Source organism: Camelus dromedarius, chromosome 13, assembly GCF_036321535.1.
Source record: "Camelus dromedarius isolate mCamDro1 chromosome 13, mCamDro1.pat, whole genome shotgun sequence".
Classification (NCBI taxonomy): Eukaryota; Metazoa; Chordata; class Mammalia; order Artiodactyla; family Camelidae; genus Camelus; species Camelus dromedarius.
Window position 1 is genome coordinate 8,933,341 of NC_087448.1, and position 24,054 is coordinate 8,957,394.

The 24,054-nt window shown below is 35.7% G+C and overlaps 1 protein-coding gene across 4 annotated transcripts in view; it reads right to left on the reverse strand.

The window, feature by feature from the left end:
* PCCA (propionyl-CoA carboxylase subunit alpha) overlaps window positions 1-24,054 on the reverse strand; it is a 331,849-nt gene that overhangs the window by 113,968 nt on the left and 193,827 nt on the right. For all 4 annotated transcript variants that reach the window (XM_031466271.2, XM_010986054.3, XM_031466270.2 and 1 more), the window contains exon 19: window positions 2,557-2,659. In XM_031466271.2, the coding sequence (XP_031322131.2) occupies window positions 2,557-2,659 (103 nt within the window). The remainder of the gene's footprint in view (window positions 1-2,556; window positions 2,660-24,054) is intronic.

Genomic DNA, 24,054 nt, shown 5'->3' on the forward strand with positions numbered 1-24,054 from the left:
CTTTCCATTTATTTGTGTCCTCTTTAATTTCTTTTAGCAACATTTTAGTTTCCAGTGTACAAGTCTTTCTCCTCCATGTTTAAGTTTATTTCTAAGTATCTTATTCTTTGTAATGTTACTGTAAATGTAATTGTTTTTGCTTTGCATATTTTTAAATCTTACATAAATCATTAAATATATATATATTTCACAACTTTCCTTTTCACTATTATTATATTTCATTATTATTATGATACACGAAAGTGTAATATGTATAAGAAAGAGACACAGCACCTTCAGGACAGCTGTCACCTCTGCAGATGAAGAGGGCAGAATGGGATGATGTAAAGAAGAGATGTAGCTGCATCTATGAATTTTCTTCCTTTTTAATAGGAGACCTATGTAGAAGATTTGCACATTTGTTGTGTTTTCCTCATTTGAAATATCTTATAATTTTTTTTAAATTTAACTAAATAAAATAATTCTGAAAATGTGAAAGCATTACTGTGAACTAAACAAATACACTTGTACTACTACCTCTTGGATCATTACCCTAGACAGTCACCTCTAGGCTGATTAACTTTCTGTTGATGTGGTAGTGGGTGATCAAGAAAAACAAGCAAACGCTCACAGCTCTCCCCTCTGGGGCCCTTAGAGAAGGAGCTAGACACTATTAAACTCTTAATACCAATGAGAGCCTTTACTTCACACTATTCAACTTGTCTCCTTTCACAATACTGACGTCAAATGAAGTTCTGTCCAAATACAGATAGGAAAAATGGATACATCAGTAATACTTACTTTTTATTAGGTTTGGTGCTTCTGATAGTAGCTAAGCCAATAATTACAGGAAGCAGTTTTTTATATTACATATCAAGGTAGATATTTCCCAGGGAAATTTTTAATGCATTAATTTTGATGTGTCTTTTAAATAGTTCTACCTTCCTCACAAGCTAAAAAGTAAAGTAGGGGTAATTCTATAGGAAAAATTCAAAAGATACCTCTCGAGCTGTCAGGCCAACGGGCTCTAGTTTTCCAATATGGAATCTGAAATGAGCACAGCTCTAAGAAGTAATCTGGGCAGCTTTCTTGTTAAGGCAAGGTACTGCTAAGAAAAACACTGTATCAGAGCATCAGATTAACAGTAGCACTTCAGTGTAACAGTACAGAACTGAAAATTACCTCAATGTCTACATTTTTTGTAAAGTTAATCCTCCCTTAGGAAGATGCTACACTATAATATTTATTTTATTTTATTTTTTACTATTCAATACATATAATTTGTTACTCAAGCTGATGTACAGGTAAGTGTCCACTTACAAAGCTATTTTTTTAAATGATCATATAGAAAGGAGGGATGTAAAGAATCACGTAAGTTCATTGCAAAATAAGACAACTGTTTAACTCCATCACAGTCTTCTCATTATAAGACAGCTCAGTGAAATAACTTATTGACAGGTGTTCTAGCAATTGTGGCATACAGAATGAGTTATAAAATTTAAAGATGACCAAGAAGACTACACTTAATCCATGAATTACCGGCATTTAATTTTGACTCTGACTGCCACATAAGAATGTCACCTTCTCCAGTGTAACAGCCTAACACTTACCTAGCACACAGGAGGCGTGCAATAAGTATCTGCTGAATAACTGAATTCTCATTAATCCTTGACCTGCTGTATTTTCTACCTGGGATCAAGAATCTGCCACATACCTCAAGCCTCATCAGGTGTTATTTGGGTGAAATTATATTACTTTGATTTTCATACCTTGTTTAAATCTTTTGATAAAAAGTCATTTTTCCCCCAAATAAAATGACATCTCAATGCAACTTAGCCATGAGATGCAAAATGTAATTTAATATAATATTCATTATACTAACTTTATATAATATATGTAATGAATATATGGTATTCACTATACTAACTATATACAACCGTATAGCAGATTCTGCAGGGTGATGCTGAAAGTAAAAAAGGACTCAAGTGAAAATAGTAGCACTTCATGGTGTTTTTCTGGCAATCTCAAATCACAGAATTTAAATGTCATTCATACCACAATATAAACACTAAGTCTTATTGTAACATTGTTCAGTTTAAACCAGAATTAAACCAAAGCAGTTCTGTTACGGATACTATCGAAGGGGTCTAAGTTCTTCTAAACAAATGGAATGTCACTGTAAAGTAAATTTAGTTGAAAGAACATCTCACAAGAAAATGTTATATGAGGCTTCAGCTTACTTGTTTTAAAAGAAACACAGCTATCATACATTTGGAATTATAATTAAAGATGGTCTTCTCTATAACAAAGGCAAATGCATTACTTCTCAATAACAAAAGAAAAATGAATCAGGTATCAGGAAGTGGGTTTAGAATGTGGCTAAGTCTGGGAATAGGTTTCCTAATTAACATAAGAGAACAAAAATTTCCATTTACATTCAGCTTCCTCCAGAAGATGAAACAGATACATAGCTATGTTGTAGATTCAAAAGAAGAGAGTCATGGAATATGTTAGAAATTGTTTTACATATTCATAGATAATTTCAAGATTACCAAAAAAGTAAAAAATAAAACTCACAGAGAACGTTGGCCCACTGTTTGATGTTACGACAGTATGAACTTCATCGTGCAATTTTACTGAGAGCTCCCAGTCAGCCACTTGTGGTTTTATAATAGGCACTCTGAAGTAGAAAGAAAACAAAAAGTTAATAATTTTATATTATTCTCTCTCAGTAACCTGATTTTCCTTTGACATTAAGTGTGCAGAATAAAACTGCCAAAGACTGTACTTCAGAACACTTTAATTCAAAAGCTCCTATCCTTGGAAAAAAAGCCTTCAGATATAAAGTAGAGAGATTAAAACCCAAAAAACTACACACACAGACACTCCAAAGGAAACAGAAGGCATTCTGGGGTAACTGTGGTACCATCACCCACTCTGGAAATTTGAGTTGCTTAACTGTATACAATCCTTCAAAAACTAACCTTCCTTAAGCAATATTAATTTCTTTTCAGTATTTGGTTATTGTCTAAGACTTGTTTTTCAAACCTTACAATATCAGTTTGCTTTTTCCCAGGTTTATTAAGTTATCATAAGTATGCAAAAAACTGCACATAATTACTGTATACAATTTGATGAGTTTGGACACATTTATTCATTCATGTTGCCGTCATCACAATCAAGGTAATAAACATATCCCTCACCTCCAAAAATGTCCTTGTGCCCTTTGGTTTTGTTTTGGTTTTTTGTTTGTATGTCTGGGTGAGAAAACAACACCAATGATGCTAGTCTTCACACACAGGTCTGTACTTGCGAATGATCAATAGTACAGAAAACTGAGACAAGAAAATTGGGACAAGCAGCCAGAGACAAAAACATTTTTGGAATACAAATGTTTCTCACTTTTTAAAGTAACAAAATTTTAATGATTTCTGAATTAATCTAATTTAAGCACTGCATATTTACATTATTTGTGAAGTAATATTTACTAGGCACTACACATGTAGTATCCAGACTCTGACTTAAGTCTTGTTCAAAAAAAAAAAAAAATTGTAGGCTACGTTTTAATTTAACCCCCTTGAATTTCAAAGGAATCTCTGCATAGTCATATAAAAAGTCATAGTCACAAAAACTACGTTTTTGATTCAAATCACAATGTCTAATGGAGGACAATCTATTTAGGTGAATATTTGTATTTGGCCCACTACTCACTGATTTATTTTCTGAAGATGAAGAGATATTTTAAATACTATTAGAAGTAAAAATTAAAGTTTAAAAATGCGCCAACAAATCAAGAATAATGCACACTGTAGGCCCGGAAGATTCTTTTTTGGCAATTTGAGGATGATTGTTTCAGAGGACAGAGCTCCACACAGGAGAGCTTGAAAGAACACCAGGGGAGCATCCAGCAGGGAGAGGAGGAGGGAGAGAGAGAGAAGGCGTGAGGCAGAGAGGAGGAAAGGGAGGAAGGTGGCTCTGTGATCCAGCCTGACCTACACTGGCACCTCTTCCAGAGGGTTTTTGTCTGTTTATGCTTGTTTCCCTCATTGGCCTGTGAGCTCCTAAAAAGCCAAGATCATGCCTTATTTTTTTTATCCCCAGCCCCCAGCACAGGTTGGGGAGAAAAGGCTGAGGGGGAAAGTAGGAAAGAATCAGAGGAGCGTCCACAATGTGCCAAAGGAGAGGCCACACCTCCCCAGGGACAGGCATGAGCCACTGACGGAGAGCGAGCCTCCAGCTCCCGGGCTGCACCTGGCTGTCTGGGACTATGTGGGTGACCTCACTGCACTTCACCTGGTTCACCTTCAAATGAGGTTAACACCCCAGCCCCTCAGGAATATCGCGATGACAGAAACAACTGCATGGAGAGATGACTGCGCAACACGGCTCGCTTCAGGCTTTGTGATCCTCGATAATTATGGCACCGTCCTGCTCAAGACTGCTCCACAGTTTTCTACTTTACATCACTTTAAACCTTAATCAACCTATCATTCAAGTTCCTTAAAAAATAAGGAATTCTTTGTATTTAACTTTATTTCTGATTATTCTCTGAGTTGTTCATCTGCTAGGGCCAAGCCCTTAAACTCCTTCCCAAACCAAACTGGGCCAAGCCAAGCTAACACAAGTGGGAGAACTAAGCACACTGGTTGCACTCAGGCTCTGGTGACTCGCAGAAAATCCAGCTCTGCCAATATTTAGTTCCGACCTTGAGCAAAAGTCTATTTCCTTATGTATAAAAGTAAGATAACAATAGTGTCTGTATCATAGTGACGTACTGAGAATTAAATAATGCGTGTAAGTGTTCATTTTTATTATTATGATTAGTGCCAACTTTGGGCCTACACTCTTGTTTTCCCTCATAACTGAAATCCCTTTAAGGGAACTTTAGATTTCTTCTCTCTGCTTCTCAAACTAACAAATTTTTCAAAAAGAATATTCTTTCTCTCATAAACGGTTTCCTAATTATAGTACAAACTTCAGTGATCTCCCTTGCACTTAACCTGGTATATGCTTAGCATTTTTCACAATTTAGTGGCCCAATAACTCTTTCAAGGAAATGGGGAAACCCCTTTTTAGTTATGCAACAAGCTTCTGTTTTCAGACAAGTTGGGAAGTCGCTGATCCTGACATCCTGTTCGAAACCCAAACACATTTTCCCAGAGAAAGCAATCCTACAGACGGTGGCTAGATGTAGCTGCCAGTCTTCGGAACCTAACTGCTGTTTATTTTTCCATTGTTTTATTTTGACCCACATCTGTTTCATATATGTTAGAACCCGCCCCGAGAGGGACCTGCAGAGAGAGCAGAGGCTCTTTTGAGTATAAAATGCTGAGGTCTAACCTCAGCCCATCTCTTACTAGCATTATACAGGGGAACTCATTCAGTCCTTTTGAACTGAAATCTCCACACCTGTCAGATGACAGTCCGAGCAGAGTCAGCAAGGCAACGGGCAAGCTGTTGCTTCTCCCGAGCATTCAACTCCTGAAGCAGCACTTTTCTAACAATTTCTTTCAAGGTGATGTGTTCATAGGATGTAAGAAAGAGGCTTCTCTGTGAAAGCAAGACCTTCAGATACCAAGAGGGTCAAACTGGGGAATCTCTTTATGAGTTCAGTCTTCTACAAAGAAAATCTGCTAAGATTTCTTCTGGCTTTACATTAAGTTTGAAAGAAGTTTTGTTTTTAAATAAAATGGACGGGGTTTGTCGTACATGCCCAGTATAAACGTCAATACACTCGGCAATAAAAATAAACCGTAACTATAAACAAAACAACACACACCAACCCCAAAGTATATGTCCTCTATTTCTGCAAAATTACTGATACCACATTAACAATAATTACTTTGAAACATTGATATTAACTCCACCAGCACAAACATGTTTAAAATGGTAATGATTACCTAAAGTTGTATTTTAAATTTTAGAAAAGAATTATATTTCTTCATTAAATCCAAAAGAGTCTCAAAGAAGATTTTATGAACAACTCTCTGAAAAGGGGGACGTCTTGGAGCTTTACTCAACTCACAATAGTAAAGATACACAGGAAAACAGCCTCCTTTACTTGGCTAGTGAATGTGTTATGTGTCTAGTGAAAGAGGTTGCCATCTGATCAAAAATGTCATCTGTGCAACTTATCAGTTAATTGTAAAGCTAACATCATTTAAGCTACTACTTAAAACAAACTAAAAAAAAAAAAGTAAAAAAGAATTCACATAAGCAGCTACTCACAAAGCAAATCAAATAATAGCTTTTACTCAGACCTGTCTACTTTGATTACCATCAGCCAGCCAGAATGAACATGCTCAATAAAACTAAATATTTCTTTATTTTATGGTAAAAACTGTCAGCTGATTGTCACAAATGTTAATCCTAATACATTTAAACTTATTGGAATATTTTACTCAAAAAGGTGCAAGTAATATTAACTCAAATATGTTGCTATTACATGTCATTTGTTAAAGCAGATTTTGTATAAACATAACTAACAGCATCTTTACTCATCAAGGATTATAAGCATCTCAAAACCATATTATCAGATACTCAGAAAAGCTGGTTTTCAATTGTGCCATTATTACCTATTTAGGAGTGAAATACTGAGTTAAAACAATGTTAGTGGTCACAGAATCATTAAGCAATCCTTCATCATAACTTTCACAGTGGGTGGTCTGTAAAATGATCAAGAATAATATGCTGCATTCCATGGCCGTGGAGGTCAGTTTCTGCATACTAATCTTTTCAGGAAGAAAAAGGCCTTCAGAAAAGTGGGCCATTCATCTGCACCAAGTTCAGAGAATTTCCAGCACGGTGAAAAGATACGTTATGCAAGCACATAGATGTATTCAGTGGGGGTGGACAGAACCAGCTACATGGAGACTACAAAGGAGCCCTCCCATGGCTCATGAATAAGTCGAGGAAATGATCAGAAAAAAAAGGAGAGGGATGTTTAGACAGATGGCCCACTTAAAATGCCTGAGACAGGGCATAAGCAATTTTAATGAAACTTTAGATCTAGCATATGAATTGCGTCTTACTTCCTCCAGGAAAAAAAAAACGAAAGAAGACAAAAATTCAACAATTTGCTGAAAAACCCACTTTTAGCAAGTTGGAATGGAGGAAGAGTCACAAATAATAGATTTATTAGGGCAATAAATTCACATAAAAATTCTTCACAGGGCCATGAGCTATCAAAACGAATATTAAAAGCATGGAATGAACAGATTAAAAGAATTTTAAACAGAAGTCTACTGCCAAACCAAACAAAACTCTAAGCCTTATTATGTGAGAACTTACAACACTCCAACATTAAAGTTCATCACTGCAGAAGAGAGATAAAAGCAGCGTTTTCAGAGAACCTCTTCAAAGCTAGAACTTGTCATAGTGGAGGAACAGAATTCTGCCTATGTGCAATCTAAAATGTGCGCGTCAGAACATCTGAGACTGTGGAGAAGAATGTATCACAAAGTAGCACCTAGAAAGAGTGAGGGAACCCCCCCAAGTCTGGGGTCGCCAGCACTACTAATAACTACACAAATGATGCCTGAATCTAGAAACAAGTAGTGTTACTTACAATATTAAACTATGTTATGCAAACCCTATTTCCTTCTTCCACCAATAAGGGTTTATGGTTCTCCACTTAAACTCTGGGCACAACCAGCAGGAAAGGCAATGATGGTGCACAGCCACCAGCCCTGCAGGCCCTAGCGTCTGATGGACCACTGACCACTGACCACTGACCACAAAGGTCACGTGACCTTGACAAGTCACTATACTCCTTGCGGCTCAGTTTCCTTATTAGTAAGACAAAGATAATAAGAATACTTAGTTCACATGCAGATTAAATGAAATAAAAGGAGTAAAATGCTTAGACTGGTGCTTGGCACATAAAAGCTAAATAAGAGTTACTGCCATCTTTATCATGATTTGTTTGGTACAATAATACCTGAAATCCTCCTGTATTATTTCAACAAAATGTTTGTTAACATTAATATACAGTTTACATACAGTGAAATTCAAAAATCTGAAGTTTCATCATTTATCTTTCCAGTAAATCTAACCCTTCCTCACAACAGCCAACTATAGATTCCATTAAAGCATCAAGTAAATAAACTCCAAAAATATGAACTCTTGTGTGTGCTTTTTGCCCAATATAGTGTTTCTGAGGTTCACTCATGTTGAATAATTCATCCTTTTTGATTGCTGAGTAGTATTCTATTGTATAAGCATACTAAAATTAGATTGTTTCCAGTTTGGGGCTTTTATGAACAAAGCTTCTATAAACCTTTGTATAAGTCTTTTTTGAGGACTTGTTTTCACTGCTTGTGGTAAAACAAAACAAAACAAAACAAAAAACAACTAGGAGTGGAAATCTATAGTAAATGTATGTTTAATTTTATGAAAACTGTTTTCCAAAGCATTAAAATATATCCACACTCCCATTAGCAATGGAGTTTGTTCCATAACCTTGCCACCATTTGCTGGTATTAGTCTTTCTACTTCTAGCCAGGCTAGCGGTGGAGAAACCACATCTCATTATGGTTTAGTATGCATTTCCCCTGTGACTAACAATGTTGAGCACCTCAACATGAGTGTTTATGGGCCACTTGAATTCAAGTTTTTGCCCACTTGATATTACGATATTGGCCTTATTATTGACATGTGGGAGTTCTTTGTTTTGGATAGAAAGCCTTTGTGACATTTATATACTATGAATATTTTCTCCCCCTTTATGGCTTATTAATTTTCTTAAAAATGTCTTACTTTCAGGATTTAAAAAAAAATACTTAATTTTTTAGAGCAGTTTAAGTTTCAGAAAAATGGAGCAGGAATTACAGAGAGTTCCTATATATACCCTCATGTACCCCACCACTACACAGTGTCCCTTTTAATTAACATCTTGCCTTGCTACAGAACATTTGTTACAACTGATGAACTGATGTACATTATTTAATTAACTGAAGTCCACAGTTAACATCTGGGTTCACTCTTTGTGCTCTACATTATAGGGTTTAAACAAATGTACAACATACATCCACCATCAAAGTACCATATACAATGGTTTCCTTGCCCTAAAAATCCCCAGTGTTCCCTTCCTTCCTCACCCACACCGAATCCCTGACAACCACTGATCTTTACTGCCTCCATAGTTTTGCCTTTTCCAGAATGTTGTAGAGCTAGAATCATTCAGAATACAGTCTTTTCAGACTGGCTTTTCATTTAGCATTATGCATTTAAGGTTCCTCCATGTCTTTTTGTGTCCTGATAGCTTACTTCTTTTGATTGTTGAATAAAATTCCATTTTCTGGATGTACCAGTTAATACACCCATTCAACTAGTGAAGGATATCTTGCTTACTTTTAAGTTTTGGCAATTATGAGCAAAGCTGCTATAAACAGGTTTTTGTGCAGGTTTTTGTGTGGGCATAAGGTTTTGGCTCCTTTGGATAATTACCAAGAAGTACAATTACTGGATCATGTGAGAAAAGCATGCTTTTTGTTAGAATCTGTTGTCCTAAGCGGCTGTGCCATCTTGCATTCTCATTAGCAACGAATAAGAATTCCTGTTGCCCCATAGCCTCACAAGCATTTGGTATTGTCAGTGTTTGGGGCTTCAGACATTCTAACAAGCATGTAGTGATACCTCTTTGTTGTTTTAATGCAAGTTTTTAATATCATTAAAAACATTAATTTTTTCCTTTATGTTTAGTGCTTTTATGTTCTTGCTAAGAAGTTTCTGACTATATCAAGGTCCAGGAGATACACTTGTATTCTTTCCTTTAGAGGCTTTAAATGTAGACCTATGATTCATCTTCTCTAATTTTCCTTTGTTTTAGTTTTATTAGTTAAATCTTACAGTTTTCTAAAGTATTCTATTAAGTTGTCCTGGAAAGCTTCCTTTCCCACTGCTATGCTTTATTGTTTTTTCATGACTTAATACTCTCACTAGGGACAGTCCTGAATTTATTTACAGTCTCTGCCTAAATATCTTCATGCTATATTAAATGGCACTTTAGTTTTCATTTTTAGCTTCTCATTTGCTACTGTATTGAAACACAACTTATATTTGATTGGCTTTTTATCCTGCAACTTTGCTATATTCATATCAGTCACATTCAAGGATATAGTAGGAAATAAACGATGGAAGAAGACTGGATCATACATGTGCCACTTCTGCCTGCCCGGTGGTAGCACAGGAACACTTGACATCTCTACTTACAAAGGCTATTTGTGTCACTAAATTGAGAGTGCTCATGTAAACATTTTGTAATTATAGAAGAAATATTATTTTTGGCGGGGGGGGGCAAGAATTATTATTGGAAGCTAAAATTAGTGGCCAAAAGTTTGGAGAGGAAATATTCTTAAAGAAGATTCCATCATGCTAGAGGAAAGAGTAATGATAGCTCATTTTAATTCCTAAATTTGAATTTCTATTACATTACTAGGAAAATAAATTCTTAAATATAAACTGCCTAACAGCTTTTTAAAATTTTAAAGTTTTATTGACATAAAATTCACACATCATTAATTTAACTCATCTGAAGTGTACAATTCAGTGGGTTTTAGTGAACTGTGTATCACAACAACCAATTTAAAACCATTTTCATAACCCCACAAAGGAAACTCCGGACCCATTAGCAGTTACTTCACATTCCCCCTCCAGTTCTACACAACTACTAACATACTTTCTATTTCTACACTTTGCTTATTCTAGACATTTCATATAAATGGAATCATAAAATTTGTAGTCTGCTTAATTTTTTCTGGTAAAGTGGTTTCAAATTTCATCCCTGTTGTACGAAGCATCTCACTTATTTTTATCGCTGAGTAACAGTCCATTTTATAAATATATCACATTTTATTTAAAATATCTATTCATTGCTTCATGGACATTAGGGTTGTTTCCACTGTCTAATTATGAAAATGCCCACTATGAACATCTGCATACAGCATTCATGTGGACATAAGGGTTAACTTCCCTTGGGCATATATACCTGAGAGTGGAATAGCTGGGTCATGTGGTATTTCTTACATTTTTAGAAACTTTCCAGGTCTGCATCATTTACTCATAAATTTCCACCAGAAACGTATAAGCGTTACAATTTCTCCACATCACTACCAGCACTTTGCTACTGTCTTTTTGATTACAGCCATCCTAGTGTATGTAAAGTGGTATCTCACTGTGATTTTGACTTGCATTTCCCTAATGACTAATGATGCTGAGCATCTTTTCATGGGCTTGTTGACCATTTGTATATTGTTTAGACAATTTTCTATTCACGTACTTCATCCACTTTTTAATTGGGTTTTCTATTGAGTTGTAAGATTTCTTTATATATTCTAGACAAAAGTCTCTTATCAAATATATGATTTGCAAGTATTTTCTTCCTTTCTGTAGGCTGTCTTTTCACTTACTTCATGCTGTCCTTTAAAACACAAAAGTTCTTAATTTGATGAAATCTAATTTATTATTTTTCTTTTGTTGCTTATGCATTTGGCATCTTACGTAAGAAATCACTGACTAACCAAAAGTAACAAAGATTAACTCCTATGTTTCCTTCTAAGAGTTTTGTAGTTTAGCTTAGTTTCATGCTTTGTTTTAAAGTTCATGTCTGTGAACGGTGTAGGGAGTAGACCAACTTGTTACATGAAGATATCTAGTTGCCCCAGCAGCATTTATTGAAAACAATTATACGTTACCCACTGAATTGTCTTCATACACTTGTTGAAATCAAGTGATCATAGTTTAACAATTTATTTTTGGACTCTCAGTTCTGTTCCATTGACCAACACATCTATTCCGATGCCAGTGCCACACTGTCTTGATCACTGTAACTTTGTAGTAAGTTTTGAAATCAAAATATATGAGTCCCCCAGTTTTGTTCATCAATTTCAAGACAGCTTTGGTTATGCTGAGTCTCTTGCATTTTCTTAGGAATTTTGGAATCAGACGATTATTTCTGCAAGAAACACAGCTGAGATTTCAACAGGGACTGAATCAAATCTGTGTATCATGTTGGCAAGTATTGCAGTCTTAATACTAGATCTTCTGATCCATGAACTTGATGATGTAAGATATAACACTTCTTTTTTAAAACTTTGTGTTTTAAGTATTGTATTCTTTTGGGGGCTATTAAATAAAATTTTAATTTTATTTTTGGTTTGCACACAGCTACTGTATAAAAATGAAATCGATATTTACATATCATTCTTATATTCTACAACCTTGAAAAGTCATTTACTAGTTTTAATTTTTTTGTTAAAGATTATCTACATACAAGATCATGTCACCCTCAAATATAGTTTTACTTCTCCCTCATCTTGATACCTTTAATTTTTCTTGCCAAAATGCCCTAGATAGGAACTCCAGTACAATGTTGAAAAAAGTTTAACAACAAACATCCTTGTCCTATTCCTGATCTTCCGAAAAACACTCTGTTGTATCTTATTAAATATGATGTTAACTGTGGGTTCTTCATAGATGGGCTTCTATTCCTAATCAGTTGACTGTTTTCATCATGAGAGGCTGCTAGATTTTGCCAAATGTTTTTTTCTGCATTTACTGAGATAATCCTGTGATTTTTGTTCTTTATTCCATTAATGTATCACATTGATTGATTTTTGGCTGTTAAACAAACCCAGGATAAAACTCACTTGGTTATGGTACATAATCATCTTACATATTCATGAATTAAGTTTGCTAATATTTTGTTGAGAATTTTCATATTAATATTTATTAGGGATATTGGTCTTCAGTTTTCCTTTCTTGTAACATCTTTACCTGGTTTTGGTATCACAGTAATACTGGCCTTGGAGAATGAGTTGCAAATATGTTCACCCTTTTTTATTTTTTGGAAGAGTTTTTGTAGAAGATTAGCATTAATTAATTTATTTCTAGATCCATCACTGAATTCACCAGTGAAGCTAGCTAGTCCACGGCTCTACTTTCTGGAAAGTTTTGTGATGTCTAATTCAATCTCTTTCAGGTCTATTCAGATTTTCTATTTCCTCTTGAGTCAGTGTCAGTAGCTTGCATCTTTCTAGGAATTTCTTCATTTTATCTAAATTATTTAACTTGTTGGCGTACAATTGTTCACAATATTCTCTTACAATCTTTTCAAATTCTGCAAGGTCAATATGTACAACCCTTTTTTCATTACTGATTTTAGCTATCTGAGTCTCCTCTTTTTATCTTTTTTCTTCTTCTATTCCTCCACTACTGTCTTCTTTTGTTTACATAGTTTTTTTCTAATGTAACATTTTAATTCCCTTGATAGTTCATTTACTATTTTTTAAAAGCTACATACTTAGTGGTTACCCTGGGAATTACAATTAGCGCCTTATATTTAAACACTATAGTTTAGACTAATGTTAACTTAATTGCAATAGTGTATAGAAATTTGCTCCAATATAGCTTTGTTTTCTCTATTTGTCTTATTGTCATACAAGTTATATGCGTATATATTGTGTGCCTATCAACTTAGAACTGTAATTACTGCATCATGCAGTTGTCTTCTAAATCAGAGAAAAAGAAAAAAGATGCTACAAATTAAAAATACATTTATACTGTCTTTTATATTTACTAATGTAGTAATCTTTAACCATCGCTCTTTATTACTTCACATGTATTTAAGTTTCTGTTGTCCTTTCATTTCACCCTGAAGAACCACCTTTCATATTTTCTGTTGGGTAGGTCTGCTAGCAATGGATTCTTTGGGGTTTTCTTTACCTAAGAAAGTCTTAATAACTCCATTATGTTTAAAAAGTAGTTTTACTGGATATACAATTCTTTGTTGACTTTCTCTTCATCAATTCTTCAGTACTTTATATACACCATTCCATTCTCTTCTGGACCCCTTGGTATCTGATGAGATGTGAGCTCTTAATATTACTGAGGATGCCTTTTGCATGATGAGTTATTTTCCTCTTGCTTGTTTCAAGATTCTTTTTGGTGTTTGATAGTTTGACTATAACGTGTGAAGGTGTGGATCTCTTTGAGCTTATCCTACTTTGGAGTTTATCAAGCTTCTTGAATGTGCAGATTAATGTTTTTCATCAAATTTAGTTTGTTTTCAGCCATAATTTCTTTAAATATTCTCTGCTCCTTTATCTTTTTTCTCTTCTCCTGGGACTCTTAGCACGTATGCTGGTACATCTGATGGTGTCCCACAGGTCTCTGAGGCTCTGTTCATTTTTCTTCAGTTTTCTTTCTGTTCCTCACACTGGATAATTTCAACTAATATATCTTCAAATTTGCTGCTTGTCTCTTCTGCCACTCAAATCTATTGTTGAGTTTCTCAGTGCCCTGTTTACTGTAGGCACTGTACTTTCATCTCTGGAATTTTTATTTGCTATCTTTTTAGTGATATATTCTATTTAGTGAGATATGGCTGCCATACTATCCTTTAATTCTTCATATCGGGTTTCCTTCAGTCCTTGGGACAAATTTTTCACAGGTTATTTAAGGTCGCTGTAAAATAAGTACATTTGGGCCTCCTCTCAGGCAGTTTCTACTGACTTTTTATCCTGAGAATGGGTGATACTTGCACGTTTCTTTGCATGTCCTGTAACTTTTATGGACATTTCGGTAATGTGGGACACCTGCAAATGAGATTTCTTCTCTTCACCAAGACAACCTGGAATTTTTCTCTAGCAGTCTTCAGAGCTGATAATTATCTGTTTAATGTCTACACATCTCATTCTATTTTAAGCTTCCTAAAGGGCAGGAATTGTTTTATTATTACTCCAACCCTAAGCATCTTACCACAAGGAGTACTATTTGTTATTTTTGGAATGATGTAATAACTCTAATTCTGAAGTTAAGAAGTTACCATCATTAAAATATATATTCAGAAATTTACTGTACTGAAAGAAGGTGACCTTTGTATAGAGTCAGTATATGATCATCTAAACCAATGTTATCTAGATTAAGGGCCATTAGTTAATATATCAACATTCAAGGTATGAAATTAGTCTGACATACTGTGAGAAACCAGAAATTCCAAAAAGCAATACATCATAAAATTTTTTTAAAGTAAAATGAAAAAAGGTGGTTTAAAAGAAAATAATAGCTTAATTTAGAGTTTATCCTGTAGATTAATGTGAAAACTTCAATGGTTATATAACAGAATATAAGGATACTTAAACAGCTACTAAGTATCTTTCAAAACGTTTTCAAAAAACATGGGTTACTAGTCTCTGCCCTTCCTTTTCTTATACATTTCTTTATATTTCTTAGAATATTCCAAATTTCATAAAATTTATTCACGGAACAAATTTTACTGAAACTACTATTAGGGATAAAGATGAAAAGGTAGCTCTATAAATAGAACTTCAAATATATTCAATCAAAGAATTAAGATTTAAACATATGCATTTTCATATTCACTAATATATAACACACACACACGAAAACATTTTACAGAAAAATCAAGTAATGCCTTCAAAAGGTAGATTTTTCCATTTGCACCAATTTCATTCCTCTTACACTTTTACTTAACTCACTAACAAATCTCTCTAAACCAACTTTAAATGTTTTTTTTGAAACACAGCTAAGCATAAATATACAAATATTAATCTATTACCTAGAGAAAATCACCTTACACAGATTGGTTCACTTGGATTTTTAATAATAATCTTTGAATTACATAAATTAATCATTTGACATTTTATTATGAATGTAGTGATAGTGTTGATTTAGTTTCAATTCAAAAATTAAGGATTTCATTATCCTATAAAACATATCCAGAGTTCAAAGTATTTAAGGGCGGTTAAACAAAATGCAAACATTTAATGCAACATTAAGCATGTGAAATAAAAACCTGATTGCCTAAAGAAAGCATGCTATGCTGTTACCCTGGTGACAGGTTAAAAAAGGGATTGTGAGCTGAATAGCTGTATGATATGAAATTAAAATGTTTCACATTGAACAATCCAAAATGAATTGGGAAAGGTTAGAGCAGAGGAGAGAGAAATCAATTCTCCAATGGCAATGGGTGAATGGGAAAGAAGCATGAATAGGATTTGCCAGTGGGGTGCAACAGCTGCCAAATATCCTGCAGCCAAAGAATTACAATAATACTGATGAAGTGTGCAAGAGCTTTTGGAATCATTGCAGGGAACAGAGAAATTCTCCTACAATAATGAGGCTATTCTGTCTTCCATTCAGCTCTTAGAATGAGAAAAAGAAAAATATTTTAAAATGTAGTATTTAGCAAAAAGTGTACAAATATGACATCTTATCCACTGAATCAATATTTTGTGCTTAATCCCACATAGGTTATAAATCATCTAAGACATAGTCATATTAAGTAACTGAAGATACCATAAGAGAGATATTAGAAGTAAGGCAAACTTAAATGATAATGACTGAATTAGTATTTTTTTCCTTCTTGGTGCTTTTAGGGGATTTATTTGCTCAAATGAAAATAGGTATCTCCAAAGGCATTTTACAGCTACGTATGGTTGTAAACACCCAAAGCACTATTTTTTATTATATAGTTTGTTCTCAGAACGTTAACTTCATTGTCATAATGAAGTAGCTTCTCTGAGAACTTAAATGAAACAGCTATGATATAAAGTTACAATTTGTTGTCACAGATGGTGTAAATGTGTTAATAATTTGATATGTCCTTTTAAATTCAGAAATATTTAAGTAAAAGAGTCAATATGCACTGTACAACAATACTTGCTTTTCCTTGGGAATTACTTTCACATGGCTACTTTTTGTTTCTTTCCCCAGTTATCTTTCATTGATTATGATCATCTTTCAAACCCTTAAACTTTTATCATCTAATTGAACACTTAATGAGTGAATGAACTATAAATCTAAAGCTAGAAATGGACATTCTTTTTTAATAACAACAACAAAAAAACCCAGATAATTGCATCTGGCAGGTAAAAATCACTAAGAAACTGATTCTCAATTTTATCAGGAAGCCAGATGAAGAAAGAAAATACAATACAAATGCAGACACAATGACTGCAATTCAAGTGAAGTACTTTCCCATGTTGCTACTGTGACTAAAAGAGTTAAACTGATGACAGCTTCTGTAGCCAGCCAAGATACTTGATATGTATGTTCTGCTAAGTACGAGCTCTTTCATTGGTTATATATTGACTCCACGCACCCAAAGTAATCGTCTACAAGAGTGAACACTGCATTTTTAAAAATCTTTCAGACTGAAGTCTTTTCATCAGTATTATCACAGGCCATAGAGAAGGTGTTCCTTTTCCTGACTCTTTAACCTCTGCTCAAATATCAAGAGAGAAAATACAGGGTTTAAGTAGGAACCAGAAAGTAATAGGGCCTGCTTCATGCAATTCAATTAGGATCAGAGCTGGAAAAGATTTCAGCAGTCATCCAATCCAAAATGCCATTTCTTAGAAGAGGAAATTGAAGTCTAAAGTTGAAGCATTTTGCACAAAGACTTATATCACTTTGATACTTGGTGGTGGTGCCAGGACCAAAATCCTGACTCCTGACACCTCACTCAGGGCCAGTCCCATTGCACCACACCAAGTAATACAACATTTCAGTGCTAGATGAAGGAGCAAAAGAATCAAAGATGATATAATTTTCCTAGCCCAAATGACTGAATAGAATGATTGCCATAAATAAGGTAAGCTATACAGAATTCTGTGTACACGTCGACAGTGCTGAATAGATGTGGGTGGGACTCACCCTGCAAGGGACCACTAATATCACACAGCCTACTGCAAATTAGCTCCCTGGCCTTATCAATCCTATAAGATCGAGATTTTCTATTGTATAGTACTTTTTTTAAAGAACTAATGTTGTACCATCCTTGAAAACCACTTTTTCAAAAACTAATACAGAGAAGTGTTGACAAAATAATGGTATATAAAAAAAGGGGGGGGCACTCTTTCAAGTAGAATGGCCCATTTTTTGTAAAATCAAAATAAGACATTATATATATATATATATATGTACACACATACACACATATACACACACACACACGCATACAGGAATCCTAAGAGTTGCCAGTACTTGCAGTCTCTAATTTCTCTATTCCCTTTTTTTTTTGAACCCCCATCAATTCAACTTTACCACCACTTCCCCTTGACATTCTTGAAAACTGCTCGTCAAGGTCTCCTATGACCTCCACATTGCTAAATTGAATGGTCAAGTCATTCTTCTTGTTTGACATATTTCAGTTGAACACTCTTTGCTTCACTTGGTTCTCTGAACTCCACCCCCACCTACTTTTCCATCTATGTCTTCCGCTGTTCCTTCTCAATCTCCTTTGCTGGATGGCCTGATCTTCCTGTCTTGTTAATGTGGAGTGTCCCAGGGCTCAGGCCCAGGACCTCTGCTCCTAACTCATCTCCCAGGTCCACTCTTACCCTTTTCAGGCATTTACAACACTGCAGGCACAATGATCTTGTTAATACATAGGTCACATTAAGCTCTGATTTTCTCAAGACCCTGCAATGGCTTCCCATTCCACGCAGGTAGAAACTTAAGTCTTTGAACTCCCTACCCCAATTCCATCTCTACTGCTCTTCAGCTGGGTTCTCCTCTCAAGTTGCATTTGCCTCCTTGCCATTTCTCTAACAGGCTAGGCACACTTTGACTTCATCTGCTTTGCATGTGCTGTCTCCTCTGATCAGAAGGTTCTCCCTCCAGATATTTACATAACTTACTCCTTTCCTCCCTCAGGTCTTTGCTCTAACATGAATCTTCCCATCCTGCTAATCCACCCTGCCATCCACTTCCCTGAGCTCCAAATTAAAACTGAGGCTACCCCACCATCCAGCCCCAGGATGCTCTATAGTCCATCACTGTTTTGTTTCTCATCAAACTATTTATCATTATTTGATGTACCACATCTGTTTTGTCCGTCTACCCTCCACTTAAATGTAAGTTCAATGGGGAGGGACAGCTAACAGTTAATGGGCATCATGTTAAATATTTTGTATTTCATTTGACATTGGCACTCTTTCTTTAAGAACTACTATTACCTCCACATTACAGACGAGGAAACTAAGTCCAAGAGAGGTCAAATAATTTATCCTAAGATAATAGCTAGGGATCAGCAAAACCAGGGAGAAATCCAAGTCTCTGGCACAACAGCCTTAAACATGAAAATATACTGTAAGTTCTAGCCAGTAGAAGACAAGAAAAAGAAATATTATGAAGACAGAGAATTATTAGAGAATGTAGTGGTCGCTTTAGTTGATAACTCAACATTTACTTCACATCAGAAAATCAGCTCAAGACCATCACAACAGTCCAGTTCCCTCTGCAGTGACTGGCTGAGGAATGGGGATGAGTTCTCTCTGATCAATGAGAACCGAGGAGAAGCTGGCTGGGTAACACCTGGGAGAGGTTTCCTCACTTCGGAGAGACAGAAACAATCTGGTTTTGACTCCTGAAACTTCTGCAGCTGCCCTGCTATCTGCTGTCACAGCTTTATGACAAACCCCACATACACAAGCAAGGCGAAGAAGCCGCAGAGAAGCGGCGTCAGCAGATGGACTTACTGAGCCTTGTCCTTCCTGTTCCCTGAGCCTCCTGTTCAACACGAGGTGGGGACTGTGTCAGTTTGAAACAAGGTTTCTGTTACCTGTGCCCAAAAGCATTCCAAGTGATTCAGGAAGTTCAATTCAGATTCAGGGGTTCAATAAAAGAAATTATAAAGCTTTAATAACAGAAATCAAAAGACTTTAATAAATGCAGAGTTATATTGTATTTTTTTAAAGCCTCAGTATTTGATGTCTATTATAGCCAAATTTACTATAACTTTAAGGCAACTCCAATATCAAAATACTTTCAAGCTTAGCTAGAAGAATAATCAATAAATTTTAGGAGAAGAAAATAATTAATTATTAAATAAAGCTAGAATGACAAATCAGTGGAAACAAAGAGAAAAATCAAGAAACAGACCATAATACATTTTAAAATTCTGCGTAAGATAAAAGTAACACCTAATAATCAATAAGGAAAGGATGGACAAATCATCAAGTGTGACTGGTTCTGCTCGTTAACTACGTGGAAAAGTAAGGTCTCAACCTCGTATCACCCTGAAAATAAATTCAAAATATGAAATGCCAGTGTAACAAAGGAAAACTATAAGAGAATGGAAATAGAATATAAGTAAACAAGTCTTTTTAAGAATAAAACCAAATAAGAAACCACAAAGAAAACAACTGATCTTACAAAATAACATTAAAAATCCACTCTAATGGTGTCCCATTTGCTAGATTATAATACAACACATCTTATTATTTCCTTCACTGGACTCCAATTTCTTTTCTTGTCATAGTTATAGCTACTTGATGTAAACAAAGAATGCTATTTTTTGTTCATGATAGTTTTCTTTTTGCTTATCTATTAAGCATTTACTTGGTTTTGCACTACAATATAGAATTAACCTTTTATTTCTTTGTAACAAGTAGAAGAATTTGACTGACACATATTGATACACAATCAATTATTCTCACAAAAGCTCTGTGAAACATGACAGAATACATATTATTCCCATTTTACAGGTAAGCTGAGCTTAAGTTAAAGTAATATTCCTAAGGTCACATTACTAATAAATGATAGAGTTATTAGTAAAACCCAAACTTCTAATTCTATATTCTAGTTTTTTCCACTAAACCATTGAATATATTTAGATAATACATGCATACCAACTTACGTGCGTGTGCTGTGTGTGTGTGCACACAAGCACATAAGTGAGGAGGGGGAAGGGAGGGCAGCAGGAAGAGAGCTGGGGTGGGAGAGAGAGTGGGGAGAGGGGGTGGAGGTGAGGGAGGGAGAGCACAAGGAAGCACGTGAGAGCAAGCCTACACCAAGTTCCTGACTGAATCTCCCTGCCTGCCCCCCTCAAATCCATATGTAAAAATCGAATGCCCCATGTTATGGTATTTGAAAGAGGGGGTAACCTTTGGGAGGTAACTAGGTCATGAAGGTGGAGCACTCATGAATGGGATTAGTGTGCTTATAAGAAGGGGCCGGAGAGCTAGTCTGCCCTCTTCCCACCACGTGAGACCGTAAGAAGTAAGCTTTCTGTAACTTAGAAGAGAGCTCTCACCAGAACCCGACCATACCGACACCCTGACCTCAGACTCCCAGCCTCCAGAGCTGTGGAAATAAATGTTTGTTATTTAAACCGCCCAGGCTATGGTAATTTGTGATGGTGGGCTAAACTGATTAAGATACTCTTGTGTATTTCTGTCCTGCCATCCTTGGAGTTACAAGGAGACTCTAATTTACTTGGGGAATAGGTTGGAATATTTTACAAATAAAGGAAGCTACCAGATCACAAAGGAAAAACTCATTTCACAACATGCACATAAGTCAATTCCAAATGGATTAAAGAGTTAAACGGTGCTGATTTTCCCATAGGTTCATGTATAAGTGTTTAGGATTTTGAACACAACGTCTAAGGAATGGCAAAAAGAGCAAAGGAAGAAAGAAAAGGAAGCAAGCAAACAAAAAGAAGCAAACAAAACTTAATGAATTAACTATATATCTACAGTAAAAAAAAACAAAAACAATACTTATAAAACCCACAGAATCAACACTTACTTTAAAACACCTTAAAATACCATTTAATATGTAAAAACACGTAACAGCGCACGCCCGTCTCAGCAGGCCTTAGCCCCAGGAATGACACCTAAAAGGAGGCAAGGGTTTACTCTGCACCACGCCCTCTGCCCAATTCCTACTACAGGCAAGGTAACCTGGGAATGCCGCCCAGCCTCTGCTTGGACTGATCTGCTCACCAGCCTTTTACCAAGAGGAGAGCTGGCCTGCCTTCTCCCTAGAGGTGACAATTATTACAATGACAAATTAGTCAGAGAGCTTCACAGAGAGATAATAGTCATGGAATTAGGAAGTCTGAGTAATAAAGCAGAAGAAAGGCTGGAAGACAATCTGCACAGCTACGAAGCCCAACAAAAGCAAGCAGCCCATGCAGAAACCACCATGTGAAGCGGAGGAGGCAGAGAACTTAGAGAGGGCAGACTGCATTCTCATGAGTGTCTGAGAAGCACGGAGAGCAAAGGGGGACCCGAACCAGAGCAAAGTAAGGGGAAGGTCCACCTCAGAAAGGTGAATCCTGACCTGTGAACATCTGGATCTAAGTCAAACAGGCATTTTGAGCAAAAATAAATGAAAGGTTGCTGGAAGAAACTAAATTGTTTCCTTTACTAGTTTTCCCTCCAGTCATTAAGCAGTTAGTGGAATAAATTTTTATATCAAACCACAAGGTCAGCAAAACAATTTTAGCTCCAAATTAGAAGCGATTGTTTAATACAACTTTTAATGATTCATTTCTGTCAATACAAGGCTTTAGGAAAAGGATTATTACAAAGAAAAATAACTCCATATTAAGACAACATGTATTTATATAAAAATTTACTTTATTTACAGTCATTCCAAGGAAAATTGTTTTTGACATTAACTTTCCTTTTTTTCTGAAGTGCACTGCTATCTTTTTACTATCCAAATACCATGGGTACATATCATTAAAGTCTTTTTCCAAGTCATAAATGATGAAAGAGAAAAACCCATGGAGAAATTCGGAAAATAAGGTCAGCAGCCAAAACAAGCAACAGAAAGGAAGTGCTGCAAGCTACTGAGTTCGGAAGCAAAACATTACATGACCAAACCCATGACAAAGCAACGTGCAGCCGCACCTGGAGGCTGCCTCTGAGACTCCATTCCCCAGGCAATAATGAAAACACTACTGCGAAGCCAAAATGTGAAGAGTCAACCACCTTACATCAGCTCTGTTGTCAGGGACTTCTTCAGCAAATAAGCAAAAATAACTTAGATTCACTTTGCCTAAACAAGACTGTGCTTTGTCAAAAAGACCACTATGTTTTGTTTGACACTGTAGGTTCTGTTGCTATGGTGGAACTGACTTTACAATGCACTGGCCTACTAAATAAATGATAAGATCAATAGGAAATAAATTCATCAAAACTAAAACAATTGTTTGTTATACGGGTGATAAGTGCACAAATATCTACATAAGTGAACTTTTGGCCTACATATTTTATTAATGTAACTTTTTCCAACTTCAAAAGGGTAATGAATTCAATATAGTATCAGAGGGGGACGACTCTGGGAAGACAACAGGATAGGAAGCACCAGGAATCTGTCTCCCCAACCAGACAACAATGACACTGGAGAATCTGTCTGATGTAACTATGTTGGAACTCTAGAGTCCAGTCTTTCAGAGGAAGAGTTGGGTGGTAAACTACATTCAGTTTTGGTCAACTCCAGCTCTAGCACAGTAGCAGCTACCTATCCCCCCAGCCCAGTCACCTAGCGGGCGAGTGTGCATTGTTCACCAGAGCAGCTTGCACACAGTTCATGGAAGCTAAGGTGGGCAAAAAAGGATTTTACCCTCCAAATGTTGGGCACCCATGCTCTGACTGCTAACCATGGAGGTGCAGACAAAAAGGAGGGTACCCATTGTTGTGACTTTCAGGAAGTTTAAAGGTCCGGTGCCTCCTTAACTCTCTCTTCATTTTTTGGCTTTTCCTCCTTTTAAAAGCCACACCTTAAGGCTAAGACATTCAAAAACAACAGCATACACAAGGAAAACTGAAAAATAACTGCACATGCCCGGAGAAAGGCTAAGAAAAGATCCTGAGATCAACTTAAGTTTATACCTCAGGCTGATCCTTGGCATAGAGACAGCTTACAACAATTGATAAAAACAAAAATTATAAACAAAAACAATAACAAAAAACAGGAAGCCCTGGAGAAGGAGGAGACACTGATTTCCAAAGTTACCACATTATTAGATTCAAATATCTAGTGTTCAACCAAAAATCACAAGTCACACAAAGAAACAGGAAAGTATGGCCTACTCGAAGGAAAAAAAACAAACAAAAAACAAAAACAGAATACATCTCTGAAAAAGACCTAAAGTCAGATATACTAGACAAAGACTTTAAAACAAGTGTCTTAAAGATGTTCAAAGAACTAAAGGAAGATGTGGAGAAAATAAAGAAAATAATGTGTAAACAAAATTAAAATATCAATAAAGAGACAGAAAACCTAAAAAGAAAAGAAAAGAAAAAGACATTCCTG